Consider the following 16,086-nt stretch of genomic DNA (forward strand, 5'->3'; position numbering starts at 1 on the left):
CCTAGCCTGCGGGATGCTTCCATCTGGTCTGTTGTCTCTTCCCTTGGAAGCACTGAGAATTGATGTGAGGGCACAAACTCCCCAGGAAGCTAAGCTTCCTGTCAGGCCAAAAGCCGAGGCCGCTGTTGGATGTGTGCGAGTCAGTGAGGTTGAGCTCGAGGTGTGTTTTCCTCTATACATTTGGCAACAAAGGGGAAAAGGCAGCAGCACAGTCTGAAATCTGGGGCCTGGATGCTGGGATTGGACCCTCATGTTCATGGAAACAAACATAAGTCCCAAGCAGTCTTGCACAATACTCATGATACAGGACTTAAGTCTTAGGACTGCTTACAGATGAACTAATAATACTATTTAAAATGTGTGGGCAGAAAACATGTAGACTTAGAGTTAGACACAGTGCAAGGCATATTCCATTACCTTGGTCTCTTATCTATCTTTTTTTTGTATTTGGACTTCCTCTCTGATTTGGAGATATGAATTGAGATGTAAGGTTCTTCCATTTCTAAAGATTAATTTTGTTTATTTTCCAGAATTGAAAGGGTTATAGACAACAATACTACAGTGAAAATGGTTCCCATCAAAATAGTTCATTCTGAGAGCAGCGCAGAGAAGGAGAGTCGGCAGAGTCTTGTCAGTACTATGGAGCCTCCTGCTTTACCCAGTGGTTTGGAAAAGGACCAGATTAAAACACTCAGCACTTCTGAGCAGTCCTATTCACGATTCTGTGCTTACACCAGGCAAGGTGTAGAACCAGAGCCGGAAGCCAGAACCAAACCAGCTGACCCTCAACCAGCTGAAGAACCTGGGAGCAACTTGAAGGACAGCAATGCTGCCACACAAGCAGCCAGCTATGTAAAGGCCAAAGAAAAGAGCTTCGAAGACTGGAAGTCAGAAGAACTTGCCAGAGAGATTGTGGGAAGAGATAAATCTCTAGCAGACATATTAGATCCTAATGTGAAAATCAAAACAACAATGGATCTGATGGTTGGTATATTCCCTAAAGATGAACATCTCCTAGAAGAAGCTCAGCAACGCAGGAAGCTCCTGCCGAAAGTTCCTTCTCCAAAAATTTCAGAAGAGAAGTGAGTATTACTTTATGTAAGCCAGTGTATCCTTGTAAGCTTCTATCCAAAGTGTGCCAGTATTCCTGTGGGGCTGAAGGTGAGGGTCTTCCTACTGTTGAGGTTTTGGTCTTTTATAAGACTTTTTTGTCAGAATATTAGTTAAGCATTATCTACTAACAATACCATTAATGACAGAAACAGAACAGTGTTGTACAATATGAAAAATTTCCCAAGACCTGGTTGAAAACTGTTTTTTGACAACTTAAGGAATAATTAACTTTTCCCATTTCATAGTGATTAGATATTTTGCCAAGGTCATCCAGTCTAGTATCTAGATAGAGAATATTCAAGCCTTTTTATGTGATGAAAATTTACAGAGACAGGTTGAAGTGGACATGAGGCATTTCCTGGAATTGAATGAGATCAAAGTAAGAAAAGAATTAAATTTCATTCATGTTGATGTTCTGTGGTTTTCGTTTTCTTGATACAACTTTTCTTATAAGTTATAGCCTTCTAGAGAAGTCAGTGTGTCATTCTGTAATCAAAAAGTTAGATACTTAACATTGCAGTGTCCCACATTTGACTGTCTGAAAGGATACTCTCTATGACACTGGAGGTCTTCACAGGACTTTGTAAAATGTAACTTTACGTTTTGTTTCCAGATGAGATATCTTAGATCCATTTCACCTCTTGTAGTGGTGAAAGGTCTTCTGTACAACTTCATTTTTAGCTTTTGCTGGTCACATACTGAGTTGATACAAATTTTCTTTACAGACAGCATTTATTTGTCCTGTTTGCATAGGTAATGGCTTTCTGTTGAGCTTCCTGCTTCCTCGGTGAAATGATTGCTCTAAAGGATTGTCCTTTCTTTTCATTGATTAGTGTGTCAAGGCAGTTAATGAAAGTTTTGACTTTTTCCCAGGAAAGAGGAGCAGAGCGCACCGTCTGCCGTCTCCCTGACAACCAATTCTACTTACTACAGCACATCTGCACCAAAGGCAGAGCTGCTGATTAAAATGAAGGACATGCAGGAGCAGCAGCAACAGCAGCAGAGTGAGGATGATTCTGAAGATGAGCTGGATCATGACTTGTCAGAGAAGAAGGTAAAAAACATTTCTAAAAGCGTAATGGGAGCTCTGAGTTTTGTGCATTTCATTAGCTGTGAATTTGTTAGGTTAAACACCCCTCAATAAAAGGCCTTTTAGATGTACAGGATGACTTAGAAAAATCAACCTTTTTTTTTTTTAAGTTTTTGGAGGTGAATTAAATGTCCAGCTGTGAATTCAGGAACTGGAGATTAGGTGCTTCTTGCAATTCCATGCAGGTTTCGTAAAGTCTCAAGGGGAGAAGTTTTGGGGAGGTTATTTTCTAATATCATTTTCCATTTGAGGTGGTTCTGCACTTCTTACACTTACTAGGTACGAAGAAACACCAGTGTGTATCCTACTGTAACTGATGGTGGTTTTAGTTGTTCCATACTTTTGAAATTGAAGTTGCGATTGAGTTTGTCTCAAGAGAGAAGGAACATACACACACACCTTCTTTCCCCCCCCCGCCATTTATTTCCATGAGCAGCAAACCACTTGGCCCTCCGTTTCTCCTACTTCCCAAATTAATAACCATTGTGGGAGATAGCTAATCAGCTTGGTGGATTCAGCGGAACTTACTCGTCACAAAGGAGGCAGCCTTCTCCACTCTTGTTCCTCCCCATCCTTTGGTGTTTTATTTCTGATAGAAGGTCATCATAATCCCTATGATATTAAAATGGTGATCTGACATTTCTGTGGTTTGAGGAAGTGGTGTCCTATGTTAAAATCATTGCACTCATCTCAATAGCAATTTGGCACAAAATATTTTAATCATACATCCCAGTACGGATAAGCTGGAGGAAATGGTCTGTTTGATCAAGTAAAGTAGTGTAGTTTAACTCTGTTTACCTAAGCCAGTAATGCAGTGGTGTGCAGACCTTTTCTGTTGAAGTCAACTCTCTGCTTAATAATCAGCTGCAATCCAGTCCCAAAGACACGTCTTTTAATTATTACAAATATACTTAGTTGCTAAGAATGAGAGGTTTCGTTGAAGATTCCCATCTCTGGTTCAGTGCAGGAGTGGCTGCCACCATATTTGAGGGGGCTGTTGTGTTTTCTGTTAGCTCTCTGTTTTATTTTAAGCTCCCTCTGCTGCCTCTACATCGCACAGTTCAATACACCATGTGTTGCCAGGGGCATGGTGTGTCTGCAGCAGGAGACCTTCCCTTACCCTCCTGCCCCACAGCCACTGAATCTAACAACTGTACTATTTAGACAAATTAAGGATTTCCCTTCATTTTAAGTATAATTTGGTTTTATCTGGTGCCACACATGATGGTCACATTCATCATTTTTGCTAGAATTAGTTTCATTCTCATTAATTGTAGGAGAGAGGGAAAACTGAACCTTTCTTGTTTGCCCAACAAACTAAATACTAAAACTTTTATAAGCAAAAGTACTATTTATTGGTGTTTGGTTTCTTAACAGGAAAATCACGTTCACCCTTTTCATACTCCTCCATCCATGCCCCCAGCTTCAGTTACACAACACTAACCATAAGAGAGAAAATTTTTCTTGAAGAGCTTTTAGCAGAACTCTCCCATCTTCTCTAAGTACGCATGTTGTTGTAGCCACACGCTGCTGCTTACTTCTCTCCCTGCTCCTCCACGTGCAGTAGGATGGAGCACTCAGTTCAATGGGCTTTCATCGTGGATCTTGTCAGAAAACATATAAAACTCAGAGTAAGTGAGTCAAGGCATCTTTATAAACAGAATATATAGCTTGGCCCAGCTTCATGTATTTGGCAACAGTTTAACAAGGGATCGTTAAGGACTTCAACACTTTTATGACTTTAGTTATTTTAGAGGGGGCGTACACCCAGAACCTGTTATTTGATTCCTAGAAACTGGGCAGTTCTGTTATGAGATATCTTAATTGCAGTCCACTGTGGAATGATTGCAGTATTTGTCATTTTCTGCTTTGCAAACCAGAAATGTGTGGTGCTTCTTTTTTTACTTTTGAAATAAGTATAGGAATTTCATATAGAGTTGTTAATTCTTTTAGTTTTATTTTTGGGTCAATCCCTGTATTCCCAGCTAGCAGGAATGGAATGTATGTGTCTCATGTACTGAGTTTAATGTAGTTTTGCCACAATTATAAAATACCAATCAGATGTTGAAGATGGTACAGGAGTGTTTTTTGTAGTAAGGAAAATCCATGTGTGGCTGAGTAGGAAGTTTCCCCTTTGCCTTTAGGAAAGTTTTGACAGCTTCTGAAGAGTATAAAAATAATTAAAGAGTACCAAGTTTTTCCTGGTTTTAGGCCTGAATTCGTTAGGAATGGGGTGGTGAGCTGAGAGCAGAGGATAATTCACGTAAAGCATGCCAAGCAGTGAACCACCTGAGCAGCACTCTGCTGAGCTACTTTCTGTGTTGCTAGTCAGATCAGCAAGAATTACTGGAGAAAAACCAGGTTTTATTATTTTCTCGTGTACTGGTACAGAAGTCACAGCTATAAATTATTCATCTGCCAGTTTCAAGATGCAGATTGCAGCTCTTCTGGCTCAATAGATGTTAAACACAATACAGGTTTTCTGCTGGTTAGCAAAAGCAGAATGAGCACACAGTTGCTGCGTGCAGGGGCTGTTTCATCTGGGTAGGAAGCAATCAGTGATCATAATTCAATTCTTAATAGATATGACAGTCTTAGTATTTATGGCCTTCTCACCTGCAAAATCAGTCCCTTAGAGGCTGGCTTCAGCTGCCTGGGGACATCTAAACAGGATGTTACTGGGAAAATGGCTTCTTTCTTTTTTTTGAAAGACAGAAACTGAGAGAGCTAATCTGGACTGTCAGACCAGATCAGTAAACATGGAGCACACATACGGCCTTTTTTCATTAGAGAAAGCTGCAGCACAGCTGCAGAAGTGAAAAATTTGAGATAATAACATAGGTCACAATGGTATCCTGTTGTGTTTCAAATGGTGAAACAGCAGCATAGTGAATGTCATCGGAGGGAAATGAGAGCATAGCACTGTGACCTACATAATCCAAATCAAACTGCATTTGCATTGAGGGAAGGGGGGGAAAAATCAAATCCTGCAGATTAATCAGTCAGTAAAGCAGGCATCTGTAGAACTGCTTACTACCTTAATCTTTTGGGCACCCGGACTAACAGATAGCCCAAATCCCGATTAACCTGGACTGAGTACATTAAATCAAAAAGGAGAAAACCAATGTGGATAATCCATGGGTTGAATTTCTACTTTCAAAAAGGCTGCTGAATTTTCAGAGTGTAGTTACTTTCTGTTAAGATGGCAGACTGTTTTGTTTTGGTTTTTTTGTTCCCAAAATAAATTGGCAATGACTGTTCAGTGGCAGCTGCTATCAGTATGTTTTTCAGTAATCATGAAGGCTTGTAATCAAATTTGCATATAGAAAGCAGAGTTCCTAAAGAATACCATGAGTAATTTTAAAAGAAAAAAAAAGGCAACGGGTACTGTGAAATAATGGCCATTTTAAAGGATGTAATTTTCATTCAGAAATTGCACTGAGGTGTATTTTTAGAGAATGCTTTGGGAATTTTTCTTACCTGAAATTAGCTGAATACCAAATAGGCATCTACATTTAAATGAATGAGGCATTTTTAGGATATGATTCATCTCATGTTAGGGTAGACAACTAACTGAACTAACTTTGACCCCTTGAGCACAAGCGAGAGCTAGTGGGTGACTAAGGAACAGAACCTCTTGCCGAAATGCATGGAAGTAACTGGGCAGCACAGGCTTGACCACAGGTTCACTTGAGGGAGAAGATTTGCATTCTTTGTCTGATTCTGCCTGTGATGCACCTGACATGTTTTTTCTGAGGCAGTGCATGTGCTTCTCAGGCAATGGGGGACTATAGTACAGAAGCCCCTCCCAAACTGCAAGTGAGGTGGTATATCCACTTGGCATGGGACAGTGGCAGCCAGAGACTCTTGTTTGGTCCTTTGGCAGACCGACTTTGCACAGGGCTGCTTTGTATGATGCTTTTGTTCCCTGTTCTGTGCCATAGGGATTATGATTTCCCCACAGAAATGTTGTACGGCACTGTTATCGCTAAGATTTTCTCAGAGTGGAAGGGTTGCTATTGGAGGAACACTAATATTATGCAAAAAGGAAGAAAAAGCTAGACAGTGCCCTAGTTTTAACTGTATCATGTGGAAAATACAGGATTGTTTTTCTGGTACTGTGTATGTTCCTAAGTGCAGTTCTTCAGCAAGGTGTTATAGACCTGGCATTTAGAGAGAAAAGGATGTGCTGTACTTTATGCTGTTCCATAGCCGGCATTGAAGCTGTTCAAAGAAGAAGCAGGAATGCTTGTTGATGAGGTGGAATTCCTTCATCTTTTGCCACCAAGGTAATTTGCTTTAATACAGGTCTCAAGCTAAGCATTGTAGAGCTATGTCCTGAACCTTTGAATCCAGATGTATAGACCTTAGACATATACTTAGATATGTATTTATTTGTAACACACTCATTGTCAAAGCCTCATGGGAATTTAAAATGTATTGAAGTGCTAGCTGACATGACTTTCAGAAGTAGGGAAAAATGCAGTAGTGCTAATAAATTCTTATCTACTTTATTTTCCACAGCAAGAACTTATTGACAGCATTAGTAGGAAGCTGCAGGTGCTGAGAGAAGCACGGGAGACACTTCTGGAAGACATCCAAGCAAATAATATACTGGGAGAGGAGGTAGAGGCCATTGTGAAAGAGGTTTGCAAACCAAATGAGTTTGACAAATTCAAGATGTTTATAGGGGACCTTGACAAAGTGGTCAACCTCCTGCTGTCACTGTCGGGTCGTCTGGCCCGGGTGGAAAATGCCCTCAATAACCTGGATGACAACACTGCTCCGGAAGAACGGGTGAGAAAGGCCAACAATAATATCACTGCATTTACTGAAGCTGGAGTGGGGGCTTTTGTTTGGTTTTGTTTATCTGCATTGCAGAGCTCAAGAGGAGGGATAATGAGTGGATAAATCTCATCAGGCCATTTGTTTTAGATTTCTTAAAACTTTTCTCTTTGCCTTGGTTTTCTTGGAATACTAAAACTACAAGCGGCTTGCTAAGAGAAAGTGGGTTAGGGGTGCACCATACTGGAAAACAGACTTCTTGGCAAAAGTTTAAAGAAAGAGGGGGTCTGCTGATAAGAGCTTAGAAAGGAGGCAAAGAAAAATATTCTAACAATTCAAGATAGGAAAAGGAGTGTTGCAGAAAGCTTACAGACTTCTTTATATGCAAGGATCATGATACAAATCTATAAGGTAGTTACAAAGAAAATGTTTCTCAGCTACTACAGCTTCCTCCACCATGCTGCCTAGCAAGGAACAAGAGCAAGGGACAAGTCTTTAAAAAAGGCAGGGGGGCTGCAGAGGGGAGGCATTGCAAAAAGAATTTTTTACTAGAAAACGTTTTACACAAGCAGAATGGCCTGGTAGTGATATGGAGGAATCCCAGAGATGTAAAAATTTCAGGAGAAGGAACATTCAAGGTGCTCTTACCTCCTGGATCCCACCTCTGCTTGCAGCAATTTATCTTCAAATCCCATCAGGCCTTAGCTGGGAAGGAGATAGCTGGCAATGCAGATACCCACCAGAAAAGAGATGTAGATATGTGTGAAACTCAGACTAAAATAAATAGAGAGGGTGGAGGAGGGTGTTTGTATGTCAAGTGATTTTAACTTCTACGGTTTAATGAATGTGAAGTAGGATTTTTGGCTTGTAGCTGTGGACTGAAATGCCAACAGTCCACCTAAGTGTTGTAACAGAATTTTTTCCACGGGCTGTGGCTTCATGGTGTGTTTGTTCAGCGTGCTCCACGGTTTCACCCATAAGAACCAGTAAGGGCTGGAACTAATCTGAAGCTGTGCTTTTGCTGTTTGGCCCTAACATACTTGTTTAATGGTGGTTCAACCCCCTCTCTGACTGAGGCAAAGGGAAGGTATTTGACAGCTTATTAGAGGGCAGATCAAAGTTTCTGGCACTTAAAGAAATTTAATCCCTCATTAGATTTTTTTAAAAATGTGGTTGCAGTTGCCTAATGGGGAAAGAGCTACCAGATGATATGTGCATATAGGAAACGCACTATGAGAACTGTGATAAAAATAGCTTACTGGCTAGGTCTGGAAAAGGAAGATGGTGAGGAGGTGGTGTAGTAAGGACAGTCAGAAATCGTTTGTGTGCTCTGCTGTCAAATTTATACTGGCAGAAGTCCAAATCCATAATGTATTTTAATCCCCATTCATCTTCTCATCCACTGACAGCAAAGTCTTGCCATAATAGCATCAGAAACCCATCAGAAATCATCAGGAGAGGTCCATCCAGAGATTGATTGAGACTAACCCTGGAAAGAAAGACTTGGGGGTGTTCGTGGATGACTCAGCAATATGCACTTGCAACTCAGAGAGCCAAATATGCCCTGGGCTGCATCATGAGCTGGGTGAGGGAGGGGATTCTGCTCTTGTGAGACCCCACCTGGAGTGCTGCATCCAGCTCTGGGACCCACAACACAAGAAAGACGTGGACCATGTCCATGGAACATGTCCAGAGGAGACCACTAAGTTGATCAGAGGGCTGGAGCACCTCTCCTATGAAGGCAGACAGAGAACTGAGGCTGTTCGGTCCAGAGAAGAAAATACCAGGGAGATCTTACAGCAGCCTTCCAGTACCTAAGGGAAGCTTACAAGAGGGCTGGAGAGGGACTTTTTACAAAGTCATGTAGTGATAGGACAAGGGGGGATGGCCTTAAGTTGAAGGAGGGCAGGTTTAGATTAGATATTAGGAAGAAATTCTTTACTGACGGTGGTGAGGCACTGGATCAGGTTGCCCAAAGAGGTTGTAGACTCCTCATCCCTGGAAATGTTCAAGACCAGGTTGGATGGGGCTTTGAGCAACCTGGTTTAGTGAAAGGTGTTCCTGCCTATGGCAGGGAGGTTGGAACTAGATGATCTTTAAGGTCGCTTCCAACCCATACCATTCTATGGTTCTATGAAATATATCTAGAAGTGTTGGTCAGAGATGCTTCTCCGATGGATCAAGTCCTGGAGTATTTTGACTATAAATCCACTGCATGTAGAGTTACATGTGCATTTCTTTGAATTTAAACTGGTGCTTGTGGCTTTTTTGGTTGTCCTTTAGTATCTTGTAGGTCAAATGATAATATTTGGTGAACTACTAATGTACCATACAAACAAAACAGGGGATTTTACTTCCATCCCTGGGGATCATAGCACTGATTCTTTTTTTTAATTTTTTTTTTAAGGCTGATGTTGTCTAATAAACATTGCTCTGATAGCTTTCCACTTTCTAGGAATCAGCAGCAGCTTAGCAGATTTTCTGAACAGAACCAGTCAAATAATCATTGCTGAATTAATTTCTGACCACTAGATGCTCTGTCATAGTCTTTATTTGCCACAGGGAACAGCATCAGGTACTTCAAGTTTAGCTTCTGGAAGGGATTTCGTCTGAAAGAGCTACCAGCCTCCTCCCTTCCACACAGCAAGGCCAGTAACTTCTCATTACTTGTCCTATGTGTTGAGAACACTGAAGCACTGAACCAGCAGTGAATCCATAGAGGTGATCAGGTGCCTAGACCCCCAAGACTTGCAAGACCAGGGACAAGTACCAAGGATAGTAGTTTAGGAACTGGATGCTGGAAAGTCAGATACGTGGAGGGAGTTCACCTTTGTATGGCTGTGGTTCAGAACAGCAAATGGCTCTTGAGAAAGATTCTCAACAGAAAAAGATTGTTCTATCAGAGGAGCTTCAGATGGCCTGTGTTGGCTGGGGCTTCAGAGCAGTGCTAACTGCGAAAAAACTCTTCTGCACTCTGCTTGGCTTTAGTTGGTTGAAGATGGTCGGATGAAACCATCTGATATCATTTACTCTGTTAGCCTGGGTGAGCCATTTACCCATTGCTCAGAGAACCTCCTCAAGAATGGTGACTTGAGCCTGTTACAGTGTCTTTCACTTTACTCTTCAAAACAGGTTTTCTGGTGTCAGTTGTCTTTGACAGAGGTAAAAACAAATTCAAGAGGTATCTCATCTGCTTTCTTCCTTTCTGCATCCCACTTTTTCCTTAGGTTTTTCCTAAACCTCCACAAGGGCAGTGGTACTAAGATGTCATGAAAAGTTCATAACATAAGTAGTGTTTGCTTTTCTTAAACTTATTGGGTTATTCATGTTCATCTGAAAGTCACATCATAGGCTTGGTAGAAGAAACTATGCAACTTAAATCTCAGGAGCTGTTATGAAGGACTAAACATCTGACTATTCTTGTGAATGTTGACAATGATAACAAGTGACTTGAAAAACAGACTTGTTTCATCACAGGGTTATGCAGGTAACTCTACAACTGAGGTACCAGCTGGTTGATATATCCCCTCTTGTGTTCATCAAACTCTGTCTAGTTCTGTCACTGCTGCTCGGTGTACACACAAGCAAGGCTGCCCCGGAGAGCAGTGTAGCCACACTCCCTGGGCCTGTCTGCTAGTTGCCCTGGTGAATTTAGGAGAACTGTAGTTCCATGTCTTTCCAGCAGATAGTTCTGATTGCAACTTGCAGTGGGATTTTTTTTCCCTGGCATAAGCTCAAAGGGAGATTAAACTGTGTTTTTTCTAATAGTGTGTGATTTCTGTGACTTGTCTTTCTTAGCTGTCTTGAATCCTGACTTAATCTAAGTTGTGTATTTTATGTACATTGAGAGCACAAATCTGAAAACATTTCACTCTTGAGCTTTGGACTGTCTATAGAAAAAGAGGCAGCACAGGATATGTGTGCAGCTCTGGCAGGTGGGTTTATTAAAGCTCAGTGGTCTGTATCTCCCTTTGTCTTGTACTTCCATCTTAAAAGACTCTGTTGTATAGTCTGCAAAACCACTTCTCTGTAAATCCTTCAGACTTATTAAGCTGCATATGTGATTTAACAGAAAGTGCAAATGAATGAAATGGACGCGTTTGTTTGAACAGACTGAGGTTTATTTGAAGGCAGCTTCTCAAAGAAAATTCATTTCTGGAGCAAAGCTAACAGTTATGGATTGGTGCCTCTTAGGGGCACTTTTTAATTAAGTTCACAAGTCTGCACAGGAATTCTTGTAGGCCAGCCATGCTCTGTCATTGGAAAAAGGCAATCACTTCTAGGCAGACATCTGAAATAGGTCAGATTAATGATGCTCCTGTTTCTTTCCATACACTGCTAAAGGAGTGTAGCCAAATGATTCAAATGGGACTCAGACAGGTTGACAGTGTAAACAGGGGGAGAGGAACCTCAGCCTCCTTGCTCATATTTGTGAATGGAATGGACAGCACAGCTGCTGTCCTCTGCTGTCCTCTTTCCTTGTGTGTTTCTCCGTTCAATCTCCCTTTTTCCTATTTTGTCTCTTGTGAAGCCACAAAGCAGAAAGTTTGCAGCCCTTTTTAGAGAATGCCTTTTTTTTTTCTTTTTTGCTTCCTTTTTGTTCTCTTGCCTCAGCTTTCTTTCTTGCTCATGTCTGAAGACCACACAACTTCACATCTCATAGGGACAGCGTGTGGATGCAGCAGAATTGCTAAATACAGTGTCAGAAGCTGTGGAAGAACAAATCGCTCCATTAATTGGTCTGTTTCTGGGTTCTGTAACCGCAGCTGTCAGTGCTATGTATTGAAGATGTAAGACGTAACTGAGTGAAGTCTTAATGTGAAGAACTGTTTTTCAAAGGCAACTGTATTTTATACGGCTATTTTGAACTATTAAACTATTTTGAACTAGTAAAGCAGTCTTTGAAGTAATTGCTGTTGAGGCCAATAGAAATCAGTGGTGCATCTTTCATTGATTTACTACGTTTTTTTCTGTTTGTTAATGCATTTTATTAGAATAAACTTTAAGGATCACTCCTTTTCTACCTTTCTAAATATTCAGGAAAGTCTTTGTCTTTGCAGATAAAACAGACTTGAGACTTAAACACTGAAGCTGTTTTCCCAGCCTAGTGAACCCAGTGAATTTCTAACTGTTTTTCTTTTCTCCTAAGCGGACATTGGTAGATAAGCAAAAGCTGCTGACCCAGCAACATGAAGATGCAAAGGAGCTGAAGGAAAACCTGGATCGTCGAGAGCGCATTGTCTTTGACATTTTGGCAAACTACTTGAGTGAGGAGAACTTAGCAGACTATGAGCACTTTGTGAAAATGAAGTCGGCCCTGATCATTGAGCAGCGGGAGCTTGAGGACAAGATCAAGCTGGGGGAAGAACAGCTGAAGTGTCTGACCGATAGCCTCCAACCCGAGCGGCTCAAATAAGGGGACTGTTTTGACCAACCATGTCAAAAATGGGAAAGAAGGAAGGAAGGGGATGGGTTCCAAGTATACAAATGAGTATCTTGGTTTGCCTGAGTGTCTGGTAGAGAAACAAGTGCACAAGAGAAAAATAGCTCTCACAACAGCAATAATGCTCTTTCATTTTTTTTGGAATGATGTATTTAATTTTTTAAGACACATTTTTATTGCTGGACTCTACAGCTGTTTCTCATTGCTTAACTTGCAGAAAGCTCCACCGAAAAGGACAGACTCTTAACCCTTCTGCTCAGTACATTTGAAGTCTGTGGCAGTTGTGCATGCAAACAGTGATTTTTAGAATAGGCTGTATACTTTCTTTATGTTCAGATGCTGCACAGACTGCTGGGAAACCCAACAGCAATTCATGAATGCACACAAATTTAGAAGTTCTACATTTAGTGGGTTTTTATTTTTTTTTAAGACACATTAAATAGGGGAAATGTGTATCTTATAGCTAATATATTCAGATTGCTGAAATCTAGTGGCACTCTGATCCTGTGGCATCAGACACTTTTTTGTAATATTGTATATAGGATGGCACTTTCCCCTTGCAGAAAATAACTTTAAGATCAGTTTCAGTTAAACACTTTTTAAACCAGCTTGCAAATCACCTCATGACTACCTTGCTGAAGATTTTTTTTTTAATTATTTTGCAAGACATATTTGTACACCCTTTTAATGCAGCGCAAGTGATTTTCTTTACCAAGTTGTACTTGATTTAAGAAACAGGCTGGAAGTACTGTGCTGATTTTGTTCAAAACATTTTTCATCTAAGTTATTTAGAAGGCTTGTTTGCTCTTTTTTGTGCTTTTTATGCATGTTTTTATTATTCTTCCCCCAAACCCACAACTCTTCATGAAAATAAATGTGGGTTAAGGACACTGTGCTTCTATTTTTCTTCTGATTGCTCAACATTGTGATGGTTTTATACAGACAGTTAAGTTATATTGAAGCTGACCTACATAATGCTGATCATTCCTCTTTCTCAGACTACCGAACGCAATATAAACACTTCTGCCTTGTAAATACTGTGCATTACTTGGAGCAACTCTGCTTTGTAACTGTGAACAGAAGTGGGGCTGTTTGTTTGCTTTTTCCATTGCACAGCGATAAAGGAGAGGACGCTAGTTCACAGTATCAGATTACTGCTTGTGTTCTCATAATACTGCCGTTGACTTATGACAGATGATTTCCAGTAGCTCCAAAAAGAGGTGCTAACTCATGTTTTAGTGCAGTAATAGGTTATGCTGACTTGCTTAAATGCCTACAGAGAAATTCTGTAGTGTCTAAATGTCACATTCTGTGTTAAGATAAGGTTTTGCAGGCAAAGTCTTGGGTGACTTTGTGTATACTTTGTAGTAAGGAAAACATTTATCTCTCCTCAGACAAATAGGTTCCCCAACAAGCCATTTTCAAGGCTGATGTGAATGCCAGTCTGTAGCTAAGCTGATTGAAAATACAAGTAGTCAACTGTTGAAAAGAGAGAAGAGACTTCTTCCCACTACTCCTGCAGTATGGCAGCATTTACAAGAGTTTTTCTGTCCTTCTTACCTAAATTCTCTCTTTTGTGGGGAGAGAACTGGAGAGGTGCTGATCAGTGAATTCCTTGCGAGCTGGGGAACTGGGGAGCAAAAAATGCTCTGGAACCAGTTCCTTTACAGAGAGGTGCAAACATTAAAAGGACTGTTGCCCCCTGCCCCCACCTTATAGTGCACTACTTTGTATAACCTGGACCAAATCTTTAATTAAATGATGTTGATGTGTATCAGTTGAGGTCAAATGGAGCTACCATTTTACAAGACCTACAGCTGACCTTAGTTTCTCCCTCTTGTTCAGAAATGTAGTCTTCTGACATCTCACAGTTACATGCTGCTATGTTCCTAGGACAAGTGATCCCTTTGTCCTTAAACTTATCCCTTAACCATAACAGACCCAAAACTAAACATAAATTATGCTTGTCTTTTAGCTTGGAGAAAAGTGTGCATTGTTTTATCTGTGGCATTTTAAAAATTTTACATATTGTGGTTACTCTGAAATGTGTATGTGAAATGTGAATAATAATATAATTGCAATGTGTTTGTATACAGTACTTCGAGTTAGATCTCTGATAAAAGGTAGCAATATTGTGAAAGCTATATCTATTATCCTTTTCACAGAACAGTTGCGTAGACACCATTTCCTTTCCTTTTTTAAAACTCTTGAAAATCTCACCCTGGGAAACCTGAAGGTAGTTGCCTCCCAATGTTATATGTAAATCTGTAAATAGCTATACTGTTGCTTTTTGGAAAAATCTGGTGCTAATGTTTTGCCTTTGGCATCCTGGAGATGGCCGTTTCTTCATCCTTTGTTCTTCTCAATTCTAGATCTCTTTGTATAGTGAAAAATTTCCACAATGCTTCTTCAACTGTTTGGATCCTGCAGCCCAGAGTGAAAATGTACAGTTTTCCTGCCTGACACTTAACACGTACCTACTGACAAATGGTATTGCTTGACTTTGAGAAAATAAACTGTATATTTCAATGTAGAGTTAGTCTTTGTGTACAGTTTTAACGTCAAAAGCTACTGCTTTGCTTGGCAGTGTTAGCCATCTCATAGTGCCTGTCCACAGTGCTTTGAGCTTTTAAATGCCAGGCCAGTTATCTCATGGTCTGAAGCAGCTTGCTGTCTTTTTGCAGCTTATTTCACATGCTGAGTAATTGATCACTCTCAAGTTCCCCGTGTAAGTACCAGAAATGTGTTCATGTCTACTTAGTATTTTAAGTGTGTGAATAGGAGATGGCAGAAAGGAAAATGTGTTATGAAGTAGATAAAGTAAATCAATCTTTCACCACTTATAGAGTATATACCGGGGAAAGAGCTTAGACATTTCCACTTGGGCAATTACACTGTTTCAGCTTTGTCCCATATTTAGAATTATCTCAGTGGTGCTAAAGATTTTTTGCAAGAACAGATCGCTGTGAAGTCTCCAACTCTTAACAGTCTTCCACAGAAACTGTTTAATTTCAATTTAATGGGAGTTCTCAGATTAACTGTATAATCTTCTGCCTTATTAGGAAACACTGCCAAGTGTGCCCAAATTCTTAGTGGAGGTGACAATAGGTCACAGGATCATAGCTTGATAAATCATCCTGGAAATTGTCTTTTTTTCTGTAATTGTAATTTTCTATGAAGGTCTTTATCAAAGAAACTATCTGAGAAAAGGAACTTAGATACAAATTCTTTGTATCTGTAGGATTTTTCTAAACTTACTTTTCACCACTTTCTTTTCCCTCTCTCTTTGTACACAGACCCACCTGTTAGTGCCTGTTGTCAAGAGCAATAGGTATAATCCAGGATGGCAGCTCTAGGGGAATAACAGTCTAGTTTTTGTATACTATTTGAATTTTAAAAAAATTGCTTGTCTTTTAACTGAAATTAGGCTCTTTATTTTCTGTTGTGGGGTGTTTGAGACCCTCAGATTTCAAGAGTCACCATTTAATGGTGTTCTTTCCTAATCAAGCTCTAATGATTAATTTTGGTGTACTTAATTGTCTCAGTTTTTACAGCTGAAGTAACCTATTGACAATTCAGTAGCTCTAGCAAGGCATTATGATACACAGTAGAATAGCAACTCCTATTTTAGTGTCCATTCATTTGTTGCAGAAGT

At 40.3% G+C, this 16,086-nt stretch overlaps 1 protein-coding gene across 3 annotated transcripts in view; it reads left to right on the forward strand.

Annotated features, from left to right (window-relative positions):
* The window catches only part of SHROOM2 (shroom family member 2), a 123,716-nt gene extending 108,750 nt beyond the window's left edge, over nucleotides 1–14,966 (forward strand). For all 3 annotated transcript variants that reach the window (XM_027675146.1, XM_027675147.1, XM_027675148.1), the window contains 4 exons: nucleotides 531–1,082; nucleotides 1,987–2,167; nucleotides 6,728–7,000; nucleotides 12,138–14,966. In XM_027675146.1, coding sequence (XP_027530947.1) covers nucleotides 531–1,082; nucleotides 1,987–2,167; nucleotides 6,728–7,000; nucleotides 12,138–12,404 — 1,273 coding nt within the window. In that variant the 3' untranslated portion in view covers nucleotides 12,405–14,966. The remainder of the gene's footprint in view (nucleotides 1–530; nucleotides 1,083–1,986; nucleotides 2,168–6,727; nucleotides 7,001–12,137) is intronic.
* The last annotated feature ends 1,120 nt before the right edge of the window (nucleotides 14,967–16,086 follow it).

The sequence above is a fragment of the Neopelma chrysocephalum genome, unplaced genomic scaffold (genome assembly GCF_003984885.1).
Source record: "Neopelma chrysocephalum unplaced genomic scaffold, ASM398488v2 Primary Assembly neopelma1_25, whole genome shotgun sequence".
NCBI classification, from domain to species: Eukaryota; Metazoa; Chordata; class Aves; order Passeriformes; family Pipridae; genus Neopelma; species Neopelma chrysocephalum.